Raw genomic sequence first — 13,185 nt, forward strand, 5'->3', positions numbered from 1 at the left:
ATATATATATATATACACAGGGTGCAGTGAATAAACTGTTGGTAAATTATGCAAAAAGGAAAATAGCACTAACATCTCATTTTAACAGATGTATTTACCAAAATTACATAAAAATATCTTGAAATACTAAAGAGTAAATTTATTCAATAAAATTGCCATTGGCTTCAGCCGCGGCCTCCTGATGATTTCAGAATTTCCTGCAACTCTTCTGGACGGTCTCCTTGTTTCAGTTGGTAAATGCTGCCATAATTATTGCTTTCAGTTCATCTTTGGTGTTGCAAGGAGTTTTGTTGGTCTCTCGCTCAACTGTATCCCATACATAGTAATCAAGGGGATTGCAGTTTGGGGAGTTAGGTGGCCAGATGTTAGGGGTGATATACTCACAGAAATTGTCTGGCAGCCATGACTGGGTTCTCCTGCTTGTGTAGCATGGTGCAGAATCCTGTTGCCAGACATAGGGTTTTCCAGCAGTTAAACTCTTGACCCAGAGCAGCACTACCTCCAGCCACTCAATGTCGGCCTCCATGTTGAGTTTGAGGCCATGTGGGAAGAGGAATGGAGGCATAACGTTTGCATCACTAGTGATCATTCCAAACACCATGATGCTGACTGAATGTTTGATTTTTATCACTGCCGCTAAATGTTTGTATTGGTGCATGTTCATATTGGAGCTTCCAACACTTTGTATTGGAGATTTTGGTGTGAATGCCAAGCAGAACATCATGTTGTTTCCAAATTTCTGGCAGAGTGAATTGTGTCATGGTGTTGTTTTTCTCATAGATGGTGCCCAACTGAACATACTACACTGTGAGTAAAATTAAAAATATAAAATGGTGACAATTTACTCATTGCACCCTGTGTATGTGTATATATATGGATATGTGTGTGCTTGTATGCATGTATGTATGTATCTATCTGTGTGTGTCTTTGTGACTGTGTTTTTCTTCCCATCACCATTTGACAACTGGTGTTGGTGAGTCTATGTTCCTCGTGAGTTAGTGGTTCAACAAGAAAGAGAATGATAGAATGAGTACTGGGTTTAAGAAATAAGTCCTGGGGTCAGTTTACTCAACTAAAGACCCTTCAAGGCAATACTCTAGCATGCTCACAGTCAAATGACTGAAACGAGTAAAAAAGTAAAAGAATATACATGGACACACACACACGTGTGTGTATATGTATATATTTACGTACACAAATATACATATACACACACAAATATATATATATATAGCTTAATGTTCTGTTAAGGTAGGATCAGCAGAAAAAAGTACTTTATCCATGGGGAGATAAATATTATTTACTGTACACTATATTAATGTAAGTTCTACTAACAGTTCCTTGCCATTGTGACATGTGGTTAGGCAGATTGTGTATCACACAAGCAGTGTTATAAAACCTGCCTAAACCATGTGTCTCAATAGCAAGAAACTATTAGTAACTCTTATTTTATTACAGTTTACATTAAACGATACTCACACACACACACATATATGAGAAAGAAATTTAGTCATATTATTACAACATGGACTTAATGGATAGACATTTTGCTGAAGTATTTGTGGCCAGTATGAGTAAATTATAGAATATTCTGTTTTAACATTGAGGTCAAATTTGTGAGTTGTTACAATCACTTCACTGAAACAATGCACATGTGTGTGTGTGTAAATGTGCACACAACATGACAGATATAATATATTCATAAATGTGTCCATATATGTGAAGTATGTGTTGAAAATTATTTTTCTTTCATTTTTTTTTCTCTCTTTTGTTTACTATCATTTCTATATTTTTCTTTTACCAAATTCCATCTGAGTATTGATCAGAGACAGTGGGTTGTGGGGTAGTGGGTGCATGGACATCCAGGGTTGAGGATACTGTTATATAATGATGTCATAATCAGTGAAATAGCAGACAGTGTAGAACCAGGGAGTGGTAATTATATACGTTGTGGTGTTTACTTCATATCCTTTTATGGTATGAGCTTGTAGTAATGCCGTGCGCATGCGTAGTCTCACGCATGCGTGGAATTCAACATCCAAGCTTTCCCGCTTTATTCTGTCTCTTTCTTACTGGCCAGCGATTGAGCATGAATGTGTCTAGCTCGCTCCATCTTTCGAACTTACGCTAGACAGCTCACATCAACATACCAACGTCCCAACAACCATGTTCTCACACACAGAAGGCGTCTCAACAAACAAGATTAAAGCTGTATATTTTCCACCATAAAATAAATATTGTTGAGTTGATGGTTTGGAGTTCTGCGTTCCGTTCATTCTAATTTAATATAGGAAAGCAGGTGTACATCTAATGATGTATAACCCACTTTCCTATAAGCTCATACCTTGTTAAGGTTTCTCGGGTGGTGGGTCTTTAAACTTTCAACAAAATATCTTGTGGTGTTTACATAATACCCCTTTATATTCTGAGTTCAAATCTCATCAAGGTGAACTTTATACCGTTCCTTTTTTTGAGGTTGATAAAATAAAGTACCACTCAAGTACATAAGTGATGCATCCTAGATAAGAATGGAATTAATAAGGCACACTATGTCTTACATTACCTGCCATCTTTTCCAGTGTTGGTAAAATAATGCACCAGTCTAATACTGAGTCTACTGAGTGAATTTGAATGATAGCCAGATTTTAGGTCTTCTGTTTGTCTTACAAACCATTATGCCGGCAGTTAGTAGAAACTCTAGAAATAGCAACCAAATTTCCCTCAAATTACATGCTATTTCTTAAGTAAGGAAGGGCATTTAAAATTTTGTAATATTAACTGTATGTGTCAGTTAATATTACACTTTGTGGAGTCATTGGCATTAGAAACCAAGCCAAAACAGACTGGAGCCTGGTGCAGCTCTCTGGCTTACCAGTTCCAGTCAAACTGTCTAATCCATGTCAGCATGGAATATGGACACATGAAGATGGTGATTGTGATGATGATGATGAACTATGTTAAGATGGCAAGGTGAAAGAATTGTTAGCACACAGGCAAAATGTTTTACGGCATTTCATCTGTCTTTATTTATGTTCTGAGTTCAAATGACACCAAAATCAACATTGCCTTTCATCCTTTCAGGATCGAATAAATAAGTAATTGTTGAGCACTGGGGTTGATTTAATCAACTTAGTCCCTTCACACAAACCACTGTAAAACCACAGTGTAACCATCGTATGAAACCAATGTTAACTACATGTTCATTTTGTTTTTAAATTAAATGGTTAATCATGGCTGGAGCACCTTTTGTTATAGGTTTGATGGATCAGAACTAACCTAGAGTTAAATAACAACAATAAAGAAGGGCACATTAGATAATGTAGCTCTAGATATACTATGTCTGAATATCAGGTTGAATAAAAAGTAAGCAACATTTTGAACCATAAAGAATTTGTACTGAATTTTTGCAGAGTTTTGAATTTTTTAAAAACATTTTTTTGTCATTGCCTGATAATGCAGACTTGCCCAAATGCATCAATAAATTAGCATTGATAGTTTTTTCACCGTTGTTACAATCATTTGAAAAGGAACTGTCAAAGTGCAATATTTGAGCAATTTTGCTATTCAACTACAAAAAAGGATGTAAAGCAGCTGAAAGTGCTTATGATTTCAACAAAACATTTGGTGAGGAAATGACCAGTGAATGGACAGCTCAGAAATGGTTTAAACGATTTTGCTGTGGAGACCTGTGCCTTGAAGATTGTGAGCATAGTAGACGGTCATCTGTCATCAATGACAGTCAATTAAAGACCGTCATTGAGAAAGATTCACATAAAACCACTTGAGAAAGATTCACATAAAACTGTCAAAAGAACTTCAAGTTAGCCAGAAAACTGCCTGCAACCTTTTGCAAATGATTGGAAAATCAAAAAAGCTTGACAAATGGGTACCACTTGATTTGAATGAAAATCAAAATGCACAGATATGAGATTTGCTTGTCGCTTCTTCTCAATAACCAGACCGATCCATTTCTTGACCGTGTTGTAACTTGCAACAGAAAGTGGGTTCTGTACATTAATAATAAATGTTCTTCATAGTGGTTGGACCAAAATGAAGCACCGAAAACCTTCCCTAAACCTGAGCTCTTGAAAAAGAAGGTTATGGTGACTTTTTGTGGTGCATTGTTGGACTCATCCACTATAACTTCTTAAAACCATTACTGCAGAAACATATTGCCATGAAATTGCCCAAATGAATGAAAACCTGCTACTCTTCCATCCCAGACTGATCATTAGAAGAGCCAGTCATTCTTTATGACAATGCTTGACCACACGTTTCACTAATGATGCTCCAGAAGTTGAGGGAACTTGACTAAGAAGTTCTTCCTTACCCAGACCTTTCTCCTATTGACAACCACTTTTTCAAGCACCTTGATGGTTTCTTGTGAGAGAATGAGTTCAAAAATCAAACCGATGCTGAAAGTGCATTCAACGCATTCATCAGCTCCAGAACTCCAGATTTTTATGTTAACAGAATAAACAAACTTATAACTCATTGGCAAAAATGTGTTGTTTGTAATGGTACTTACTTTGATGAATAAAATTTCAACATTGTTGAAATATATTGTGATGAATTTCATGTTCCAAAACGTTGCTTACTTTTTACTCAGCCTGATAAAACACAGAATGACCATAGCTTGAACGTTTTTCATCATCAGTTTGTTGGATCAGATCTGACCTGGGGCTAAAAACAGTAGCAACAACAACAGCAAGGAAAATGTGGTCTTAGGTACACTGTGTGTGAGTGAATGAATGACTGTATAATGACAGCTTTCATCATAGCTTTACTGGACCAGGTCTGACCTGGGGCTAAAGAAATTCAAGTTAGAACACAACAAAGAAGCTTCTGGATGATTGTTTCAAATAACAGAATAACAGAAATAACAGCTAAATCTTCCCTCAAATCATACCCTATTTTCTTATATGAGGAAGGGCATATTGAATCACATAGTCATACATTACATTAAGTCTTTTAAAAACACGGAGGCACATGACTTAGAGGTTAGAGTAATGGACTCATGGTTGTAAAATTGTGGTTTTGATTCCTGGACCTGGCAATGCATCATGTTCTTAAACAAAACACTTCATTTCATGTTGCTCCAGTCCACTCAGCTGGTGAAAATGAGTTGTACCTGTGACAGGGTGGCATCTTGGCATCATGGAAACCAGGTAAACAGCTCTATGAGCCTACAAGACTTAGCAAGAATTTCTTAAAAGCATTCGACTAATCACAACTGAAACACCTTTCAGCATAGATTGTTGTTTCTTATAACAGAAGTGGGTTGCTATGAGAATTGAAAAGGGGAGAGTCATCAAAGGTTGTTTTAAACTTTTCCAGTAGCATGGTGAAGAAAGAAGAATTATTTGGTGGTAAACTCTACTTTATCTTTTCATTAATAAAGGCAAAGTGGCCAGGGAACAGAAATTTCACTAATATATATTTTATGTATTTATTTTTGTGTTGGGTAGCATGTACCTGTCAGTTTGATAACCATTGTGATCATTCTACTCTATCAGGGTTGGTTGGAGATTAAACATTATCATCATCTTCATCATCACCATCGCCATCACATCATTATTATCAGCATCATCATCATCCCCATCATTATCATCCTCATCTTCAAAAACAGACACTGGACCTTTTGGATTCTGTCAAACCATCCAACCCATGCCAGCATGGAACTTGGATGTTAAATGATGATGATGATGAAAATGATGATGATGGATGACAAACTCCATCAACAACAACCACTACCATTAGCATTGATGCTGTCATCACTGTCAACTTTGTTTTGACGTCTGTTATTCCTTCATTGACACGGTGTGTGTGTGTGTGTGTGCACATGTGCATACTAGTGGAAGATGTACAGTATATCACCAGACATCTCAATTCTTGACCTAATTTGTGAGACCAAACATTTTGAGGTTGACTCTTCCTTTTCTCGTGTTTCTGTCAATCTGCTTGACTCTCTGTCTGTCTCTCTCTCTCTCTCTCTCTTACACACATGCACACACAAACACACACACACACTCTCCAGAGTCATCTACTGAAACAACCTCTAACAGGAGATGTCATCCATTCACTGATATAGCCACCTCTCCTAACTGCATTACCTTCAATGTCTTTAAAACCAAAACATATTCTCAAATGAAATGCAACCCTATATTGCTTGGTACTACACACACGTGACGCATCAAAGTTACTTATTTCTGCACAATCACTGTAAGGGAGAATTTTTGCTAACACAATGAGAAACTATAATGATTTTACATAATAAGCAAGTGTTATGTAGAATTTATGTCTACAACCAAAGATTGTTTTCATCTCATTTCTCCCCTTAACCACCCTTCTATTTGACTGTTCCCTCTGCTTCCTTCCACCCCTTCCTTTTCTTTTCAGCTTTTAATAATTTCGTTAGATGAGGATAAACAGCATTTACGACTTTTCTGAGTTTTCATGTGAACTGGGTGGAAGACCAGGTACCTTATCCAAAACAAAGTCGATGTAGCTAAAGGCATTGAAAGAACAAGTGGTGGTAGGTAGTGTTAAACTGGACAATGGATCATGTTCACCACACAAGAAAGATGCATTCCCTCCAACAATCTATTCTATTCTAGTTATAGAATTTCCCTCTCGCTGCTTTTGTTAACCTGTGGTTGTGGTAGAAACACTACAAAACCTTGTTTTAAAAACTAACTCTCAATCCAAATGATTATATCTTCTGATATGTTTGCATCAATTGAATCCATGTTCTTCTGTTTTTGTTTTCTAGGCCTGGAGACAGGACTGGAGAGGATTTAGACTTAATTTACTGTCGTCTCAAAGAAATCCAAGCATTTGATAAATTTCACCCAATGCTCTTACATCAGATCTGCATTGTTGGTTACTATGAGGACCTGGAGAAAGGTGTTACCTGTAAGTAATCATACACTTTTTAATCATTTTTGTTTTATATGTTACTTGGATTCTTATTTCATATGTGAACGCCTAGCTTTATATAGGCTCTGTTGTTATTGGTCACAATACTTTTACAGATTCCCCCCATGTTTCACTGTCACCATCTAATTCCATTATTATGAATTTGAATTGAAAGTTTGAGTCATATTGAATCTTTCATTAGCTGATTACACAACCACGAACATTACCCCTATGGATGCATTACAGTTACTCTCTCAATAGAACTTAGTGATCCTGACTGTTGATCTTCTAGGATTCCTCCACTCAGACTCAATATAAGAAGCACCATTGGCTCAGGTGAGCTCTTCCACTACCTCTTCACAATCTACCATACTGCTGTTCCACAACTTCGCTGTAACTCTGGCAGGTTGGCTGAACAGGTGCTATGCCTTGCCAATGGGCAACCCATAACAATACAGGGTACAGTTGTCACTTCATGGGGTATTTTTAAAATATCCACATACCTGCATATAAGCTCTGAAGGAACCAAAATTGATTGCAGTATGGTAAATTTTATGGGTTTTTTTATATAAAAACTTTGTTATTGAGGATTTGTCTGGCAGCACCAAACTGTTGGCATTTTTTTTTTGTTTTTCTTTTTGTTTTTAGATCCTATGGCATCTGAATGCCTGGATTTATGCTGAAGTAAGAATTAATTACAGGATGGTAGCAATATATAAGCTTACTATTTTGTGTTAGTTGAGAGAAATCTCAAGAGTGTTAACTCTTGAGACATTATTAAAATGTTGAGATCTTTTTTTACTCTATATTCAATCTTGGAATACTTATCTTCATGCTGGGCCAAGGGAACAAGTGTTTATACAGAATAAATGTTTTCCATAAAAAATTTTCATGTAGTTAGAAGTCTTATCAAAGCCCTAATTACATTAAAACATCTTATTTTGTTTACCCTATTTCATCTCTGAATATTTGGTTTATGCTGCAGCAAAGGAACCAGGGTTGACTAAAAGATTCTAACAATATTTCAGACAACCATTGTCACAAAAAATGTCTAGTAGTTAAGGGTTTTTTAAACTGCTACCACACAACACATCAATACTGAAGAATAACAACAAACCACGAATATGTATAACTAGCTACAGTATCGGTAGCTTCATCAACCACAAGCACTGAATCTGATAAACCATATGGTTGCAAAATGAGCAGCACGTGCTTCTACCTGTGTAAATTATTTATGGAAATTTCTTCTACTTTTACTAGTTTCAGTCACTCAACTGCAGCCATGCTAGGACACTGCTTTCAAGGGTTTTAGTCAAACAAATCAACTTCCATACTTTAAGCCTGGTTTAGTACTTCTTAGACTCTTATGCCACACCACTAAATAATGGGAAAGACATACACATAGATACACACACACACACACACATCATCGACAATAGCTTAGCTGGCCAAAACTTTAAAGTCATTTGCAATACTTTTTTTATCATTGGACACTAAATTCTGCTTGCAAAGACCTGTTGAGGCAAGTGAAATCGAAATCGAACCAAATTCGATGACTGGCACCCATGCCAGTGGAGCACTAACAGCACTATCTGAGTGTGATCATTGCCAGAGCAGCTGTCTGGCTTCCGTGCCGGTAGCACGTAAAAAGCACCATATGAGCATGATTGTTACCAGTGTTGCCTTATTGGCACTTGTGCTGGTGGCATGTGAAAAAACATTCGAGCGAGGTCGTTGCCAGTGCTGCTGGACTGGCTCCTGTGCAGGTGGCACGTAAAATACACCATTTGAGTGTGGCCATTGCCAGTACCGCCTGACTGGCCCTCGTGCCAGTGGCATGTAAAAGCACCCACTACACTCTCGGAGTAGTTGGTGTTAGGAAGGGCATCCAGTTGTAGAAACTCTTGCAGATCAGATTGGAGCCTGGTGCAGCCATCTGGTTTGCCAGTCCTCAGTCAAATCGTCTAACCCATGCTAGCATAGAAAGTGGACGTTAAACGATGATGATGATGATGATGTATATATATATATATACACAATGGTCTTCTTTCAGTTTATGTCTACTAAATTTGCTCACAAGGCTTTGGCTGGCCCAAGGCTACAGTAGATGACATTTGCCCAAGGTTCTATGCAGAGGGACTGAACCCAGAACCATGTAGTAGGCAAGAAACGTCTTACCACACACTGACAATTCAAAAAAAAATTTTGCTTTTACCCATTTTAGACAGAGAATAAAAGAAAACACCCATGATTCTTATTTTTTTTTTTTTTAACCTCTAAAATTGGTGGGATGAAGGGAGAAATATAACCTCAAACCTGTGATCTGGTGGGAATTATTGTATCAGAATGAGCTCTACTCAAGAACCAAAACCCCAAGAGGAGGTGCTAGACTGAGTTACAGAATAAATCAAAGCCAAGAACACTGAATATAAAAGAGTGGAACAAATACCACAAAGTCTGTCATCCATTCTAACAATTCTTTACACTAGACTGTTATATTTTTCATTAACCCAGAAAAGATGAAAGACAAATTTGACTCCAACAGGACTAAGAACCCAGAGCAATGAGTATCATATCATATACCATAAAGCATTTTTACCTGTATTCTAATGAGTCTGCCAATTCACTGTTTAAATCAGTGGTTCTCAAACGGGGTCTGTATAAGATTTTGTTGTTAAAATTTATGTGCAATAAACTCTTTATGTTTCTACAATACAACAAATGTTTAAACATATTTTTAATATAATTTCTAATAATATTAATCATAAAATATAATAGTAGCTTTTAGTCATTGAATGGCTATGAAGGTACACAGATATAAGTACATGGTATTCAGTCCAACAAATTGCCCCGAGTATTTATTTTTTTGTTTTTAAGTTTGCTACTTATACAGTGTGTCTGTTTTGCTGAACTGCTAAGCTATGTGGATGTAAACATACCAACACTAACCAAAGGGGGTCCGTAGGCAAAAAATGGTTGAGAATCACTTGTTTAAATTATTGCTTCATGAAGACAAAAGACTACAAAAGAGATCAATTAGAAATTAGCTTCACCAAAATAATACCTAACAACATTTAGTTTGATCTTTCTATGTCCTTGGTTCGACTTCTTTAGCAGGTACCATTTAACTTTCATCTCTTCAGGGTTTATTAGAATAAGTAGCAGGTCTATTTAACATTTAATTGACTATACACAGTCATTCACTCACCCATCCACACATACACAAAAGTAGAAACAATTTATTTTGTACAAACAATTACTGAATTTCATAGTTGAAGTGTTTTACATAAATACACTTCACTCTGTATATTTTTTTCCCTTTAGTTTCCATTGTAGACGAAAATATGGTTTTGTTTTTGCTTATGATTTATTGATAAATCGTTGTTGTTGTTGCTGCTACTGCTGTCTTTGTTGTTGTTGCTGTTTTGATATTGATGTTGCTTTCATCACCATTGTTGTTATTACTGTTGTTGTTGTGTCTCTATTATTGTTGTTTCCATTCTCGTTGTTGTTGCTATTTCTGACTTAGTTGCTGTTGTTGTTTCTACATTTTCTATTGTTGATATTGTTGTCAATGGCTTCAACAGTGATAATTATAAAATGGGAAGCAACAGGTCATGATATTTTGATACACTAACAGTTATCGATATTCTTCAACTGATCAATATTTCGAAATGGTATTTCCATTTTATTTATTTCTATATGTATATTTATATATTTTTTGTGTATTATCAGTAAAAGTCTTGAGGAGGATGTTTTTGATATTTATCACACAAAGAATATTTTGTTTTTGTCAGTTAGCACATGCACAGAGACACGCATACACTCACATGCACATATATACACACACATACATATATACCTACACATATATAAATATGTGTGTGTGTGTGTATATATATATATATATATATATATATACATACAGAGAGTGAGAGAGATAGTAAGGTAGATAAGTGCAGGTGAGCTTGAGATGTATATTTACATGGATCTAAAAAAAATACAGATTGCAGAATAAAGAACAAAGATAACAAAAGAACAGAAGAATTATGTAAAGTCTTATCTTGACAGCTGTTTCCAAGATGGCCATAACTTATGTAATAAGCATATTCACATCAGTATGTGTGTGATGTCATAAGTGAATGTCCTGCAAATCCCAATGGAATTGCTAAATAAATTAGGTGGAAAACATACATTTTCTAGCAATGTTTATGTATATAATGGATTAAAGAGAGCAGAGTGGGATAGGGAAGAAGGATGGGAGGAAGTAGTGGGAACAGTTAAATAGAAAGGGTGGTTAAGGGGAGACAAGATATGAATATAATCTTTGCTTGTAGATATAAATTCTGCAGAACATTTGCTCATTATGTAAAATCATTTTAATTTTTCATTGTCTTATCTAAAATTTTCTCACTTTCACTATCATCTTTTTTGCTAACCTCATTCCCTAATCTCAGTGCTTATTTTCCTACACTCCTCATTTCCCCACCTGTCTTGTTCTTAACTGGTTTATCTTTTCTGTGGATTACTACTTTGGTTCCCCGCTAATTTTGCATTAAGGCAGTGAGCTGGCAGAAATGTTAGCATGCCAGGTGAAATGCTTAACAGTATTTCATCTGTCTTTACATTTTGAGTTCAAATTCTGCCTTTCATCCTTTCGGAGTTGATAAATTAAGTACCACTTACATATTGGGTCGATCTAATCGACTGGCCCCCTCACCAAAAATTCCGGGCCTTATGCCTAGAGTAGAAAAGAAAAGAACAATATGTCTTTGGCCAGGACTGGGCAGCCAGAGATAATATGATTTATTGTTTCTTGTCCATTGCCACTTATTCTGCACTTACTTGTTATGTTTCTTTTCATTATATGTTTTTGGTAATTTCTGGTGGGGAGGCTTTGGTCTTGTGCAGCAATTAAAAATCCTTCAGTCTCTGCTTTGAGTCCTGAGCTTCTTAACCATTGCTGGGATTTTTCTCTGTCTATTTCTTTTGCATTTAGTTTATTATTATTATTATTATTATTATTATTATTATTATTATTATTATTATTATTATATGAAAACTCAGAGCTTATTTTGCTGGGTTATGATGGAAAGTGTCAGCTGTCCACAGCCAGCAGACTAAGATGACATTTGTTTACTGGTCATGCTTCAAGAACATTGTAAAGAATTCTTGCAGTTCCAAGCAATGCTGATTTTTGTAGGTGTTCTACCTTCACACTTGCACCAATATTTTTCAGCCATGTCGGTTGTGGAGTGCTGGTACTTCCAAGTGCACCAATTACTACTGGCATCATGTCTACTCTCTTCATTGACCAACCTTCATATTTCCCACTTCAAATCGTCATAGTTTAGTTTTTTTTTCTTCTTTCACATTGATCCTGTTGTCACCAGGGCATGCTATGTCGATTATCATACATGTTCTTTGTTTTTTATTTACCACAACAATGTCTAGTTTCTAATGTTTGGTCAGGTGATCGTACTGAATCATTGCATCCCACAGGATTTTGCAATTCTCATTTTTGGTGACTCCTTCTGGAGTTTGCTCATACCAAGTCTTTGCTCTTTTTAGGCCATGATTTCCACAGAGCTCCCAATGGATCATACTAGCTACATTGTCATGTCTTTTGTATGCACATTGTGCCAATTTCAGGCATTTGCTAACGATGTGCCATAACGTTTCACCCCTCTCACCACACATTCTGCATTTGCCACTATCAGTAGTGTTGTCTATTCTGCACTTCATAGAGTTGGTCCATAACGTTTGTTCCTGAGCTGTGCATATGAGTGCTTCTGTCTCTATCTTCAGGTCACTCCTCCTCATCCATAGCCACTGGTCCTCTGTATTTGTCTTGGGGTTCAGACCTCTTGAAAACTGACCATGCATTTTCTTTTCCTTCCATGCTTCTTCTTTTTTTTTTTGTTTATTTCTTGTTTAAATTTTTCTTTAGTTACACAATTTTCAGTGTTGATGACATCAGCCTTCTTCGTGTGTTTCAACAGTGGGTCCACAGCATTTTTCATATACCACCTGTTTTCCTCTGCTTTGATACAGTCTTGGCAACTGATTAAACCTTTCTCACCCTTTCTTCTGGACAAGTAGAGCCTATCAGTGTTACTCTTAGGGTGGAAGGCCAAATGTACTGTCAACATATTTCTGGTCTTGGTATCCATTTTCTTCATTTCTCTCTTTTACCATTTTATACTAGTTTTTATTATCATTATTATTATTATGTCAGAGATAATCTCTCTCTCTCTCTCTCTCTCT

General features: G+C 36.3%; 1 protein-coding gene across 4 annotated transcripts in view; it reads left to right on the forward strand.

Annotated features, from left to right (window-relative positions):
• Window positions 1-13,185, forward strand: part of LOC106867321 (rap guanine nucleotide exchange factor 4) — a 481,528-nt gene that overhangs the window by 155,008 nt on the left and 313,335 nt on the right. For all 4 annotated transcript variants that reach the window (XM_052967309.1, XM_052967311.1, XM_052967312.1 and 1 more), the window contains exon 2: window positions 6,773-6,915. In XM_052967309.1, the coding sequence (XP_052823269.1) occupies window positions 6,773-6,915 (143 nt within the window). The remainder of the gene's footprint in view (window positions 1-6,772; window positions 6,916-13,185) is intronic.

This window comes from Octopus bimaculoides, chromosome 4, assembly GCF_001194135.2.
Source record: "Octopus bimaculoides isolate UCB-OBI-ISO-001 chromosome 4, ASM119413v2, whole genome shotgun sequence".
Taxonomy (NCBI): Eukaryota; Metazoa; Mollusca; class Cephalopoda; order Octopoda; family Octopodidae; genus Octopus; species Octopus bimaculoides.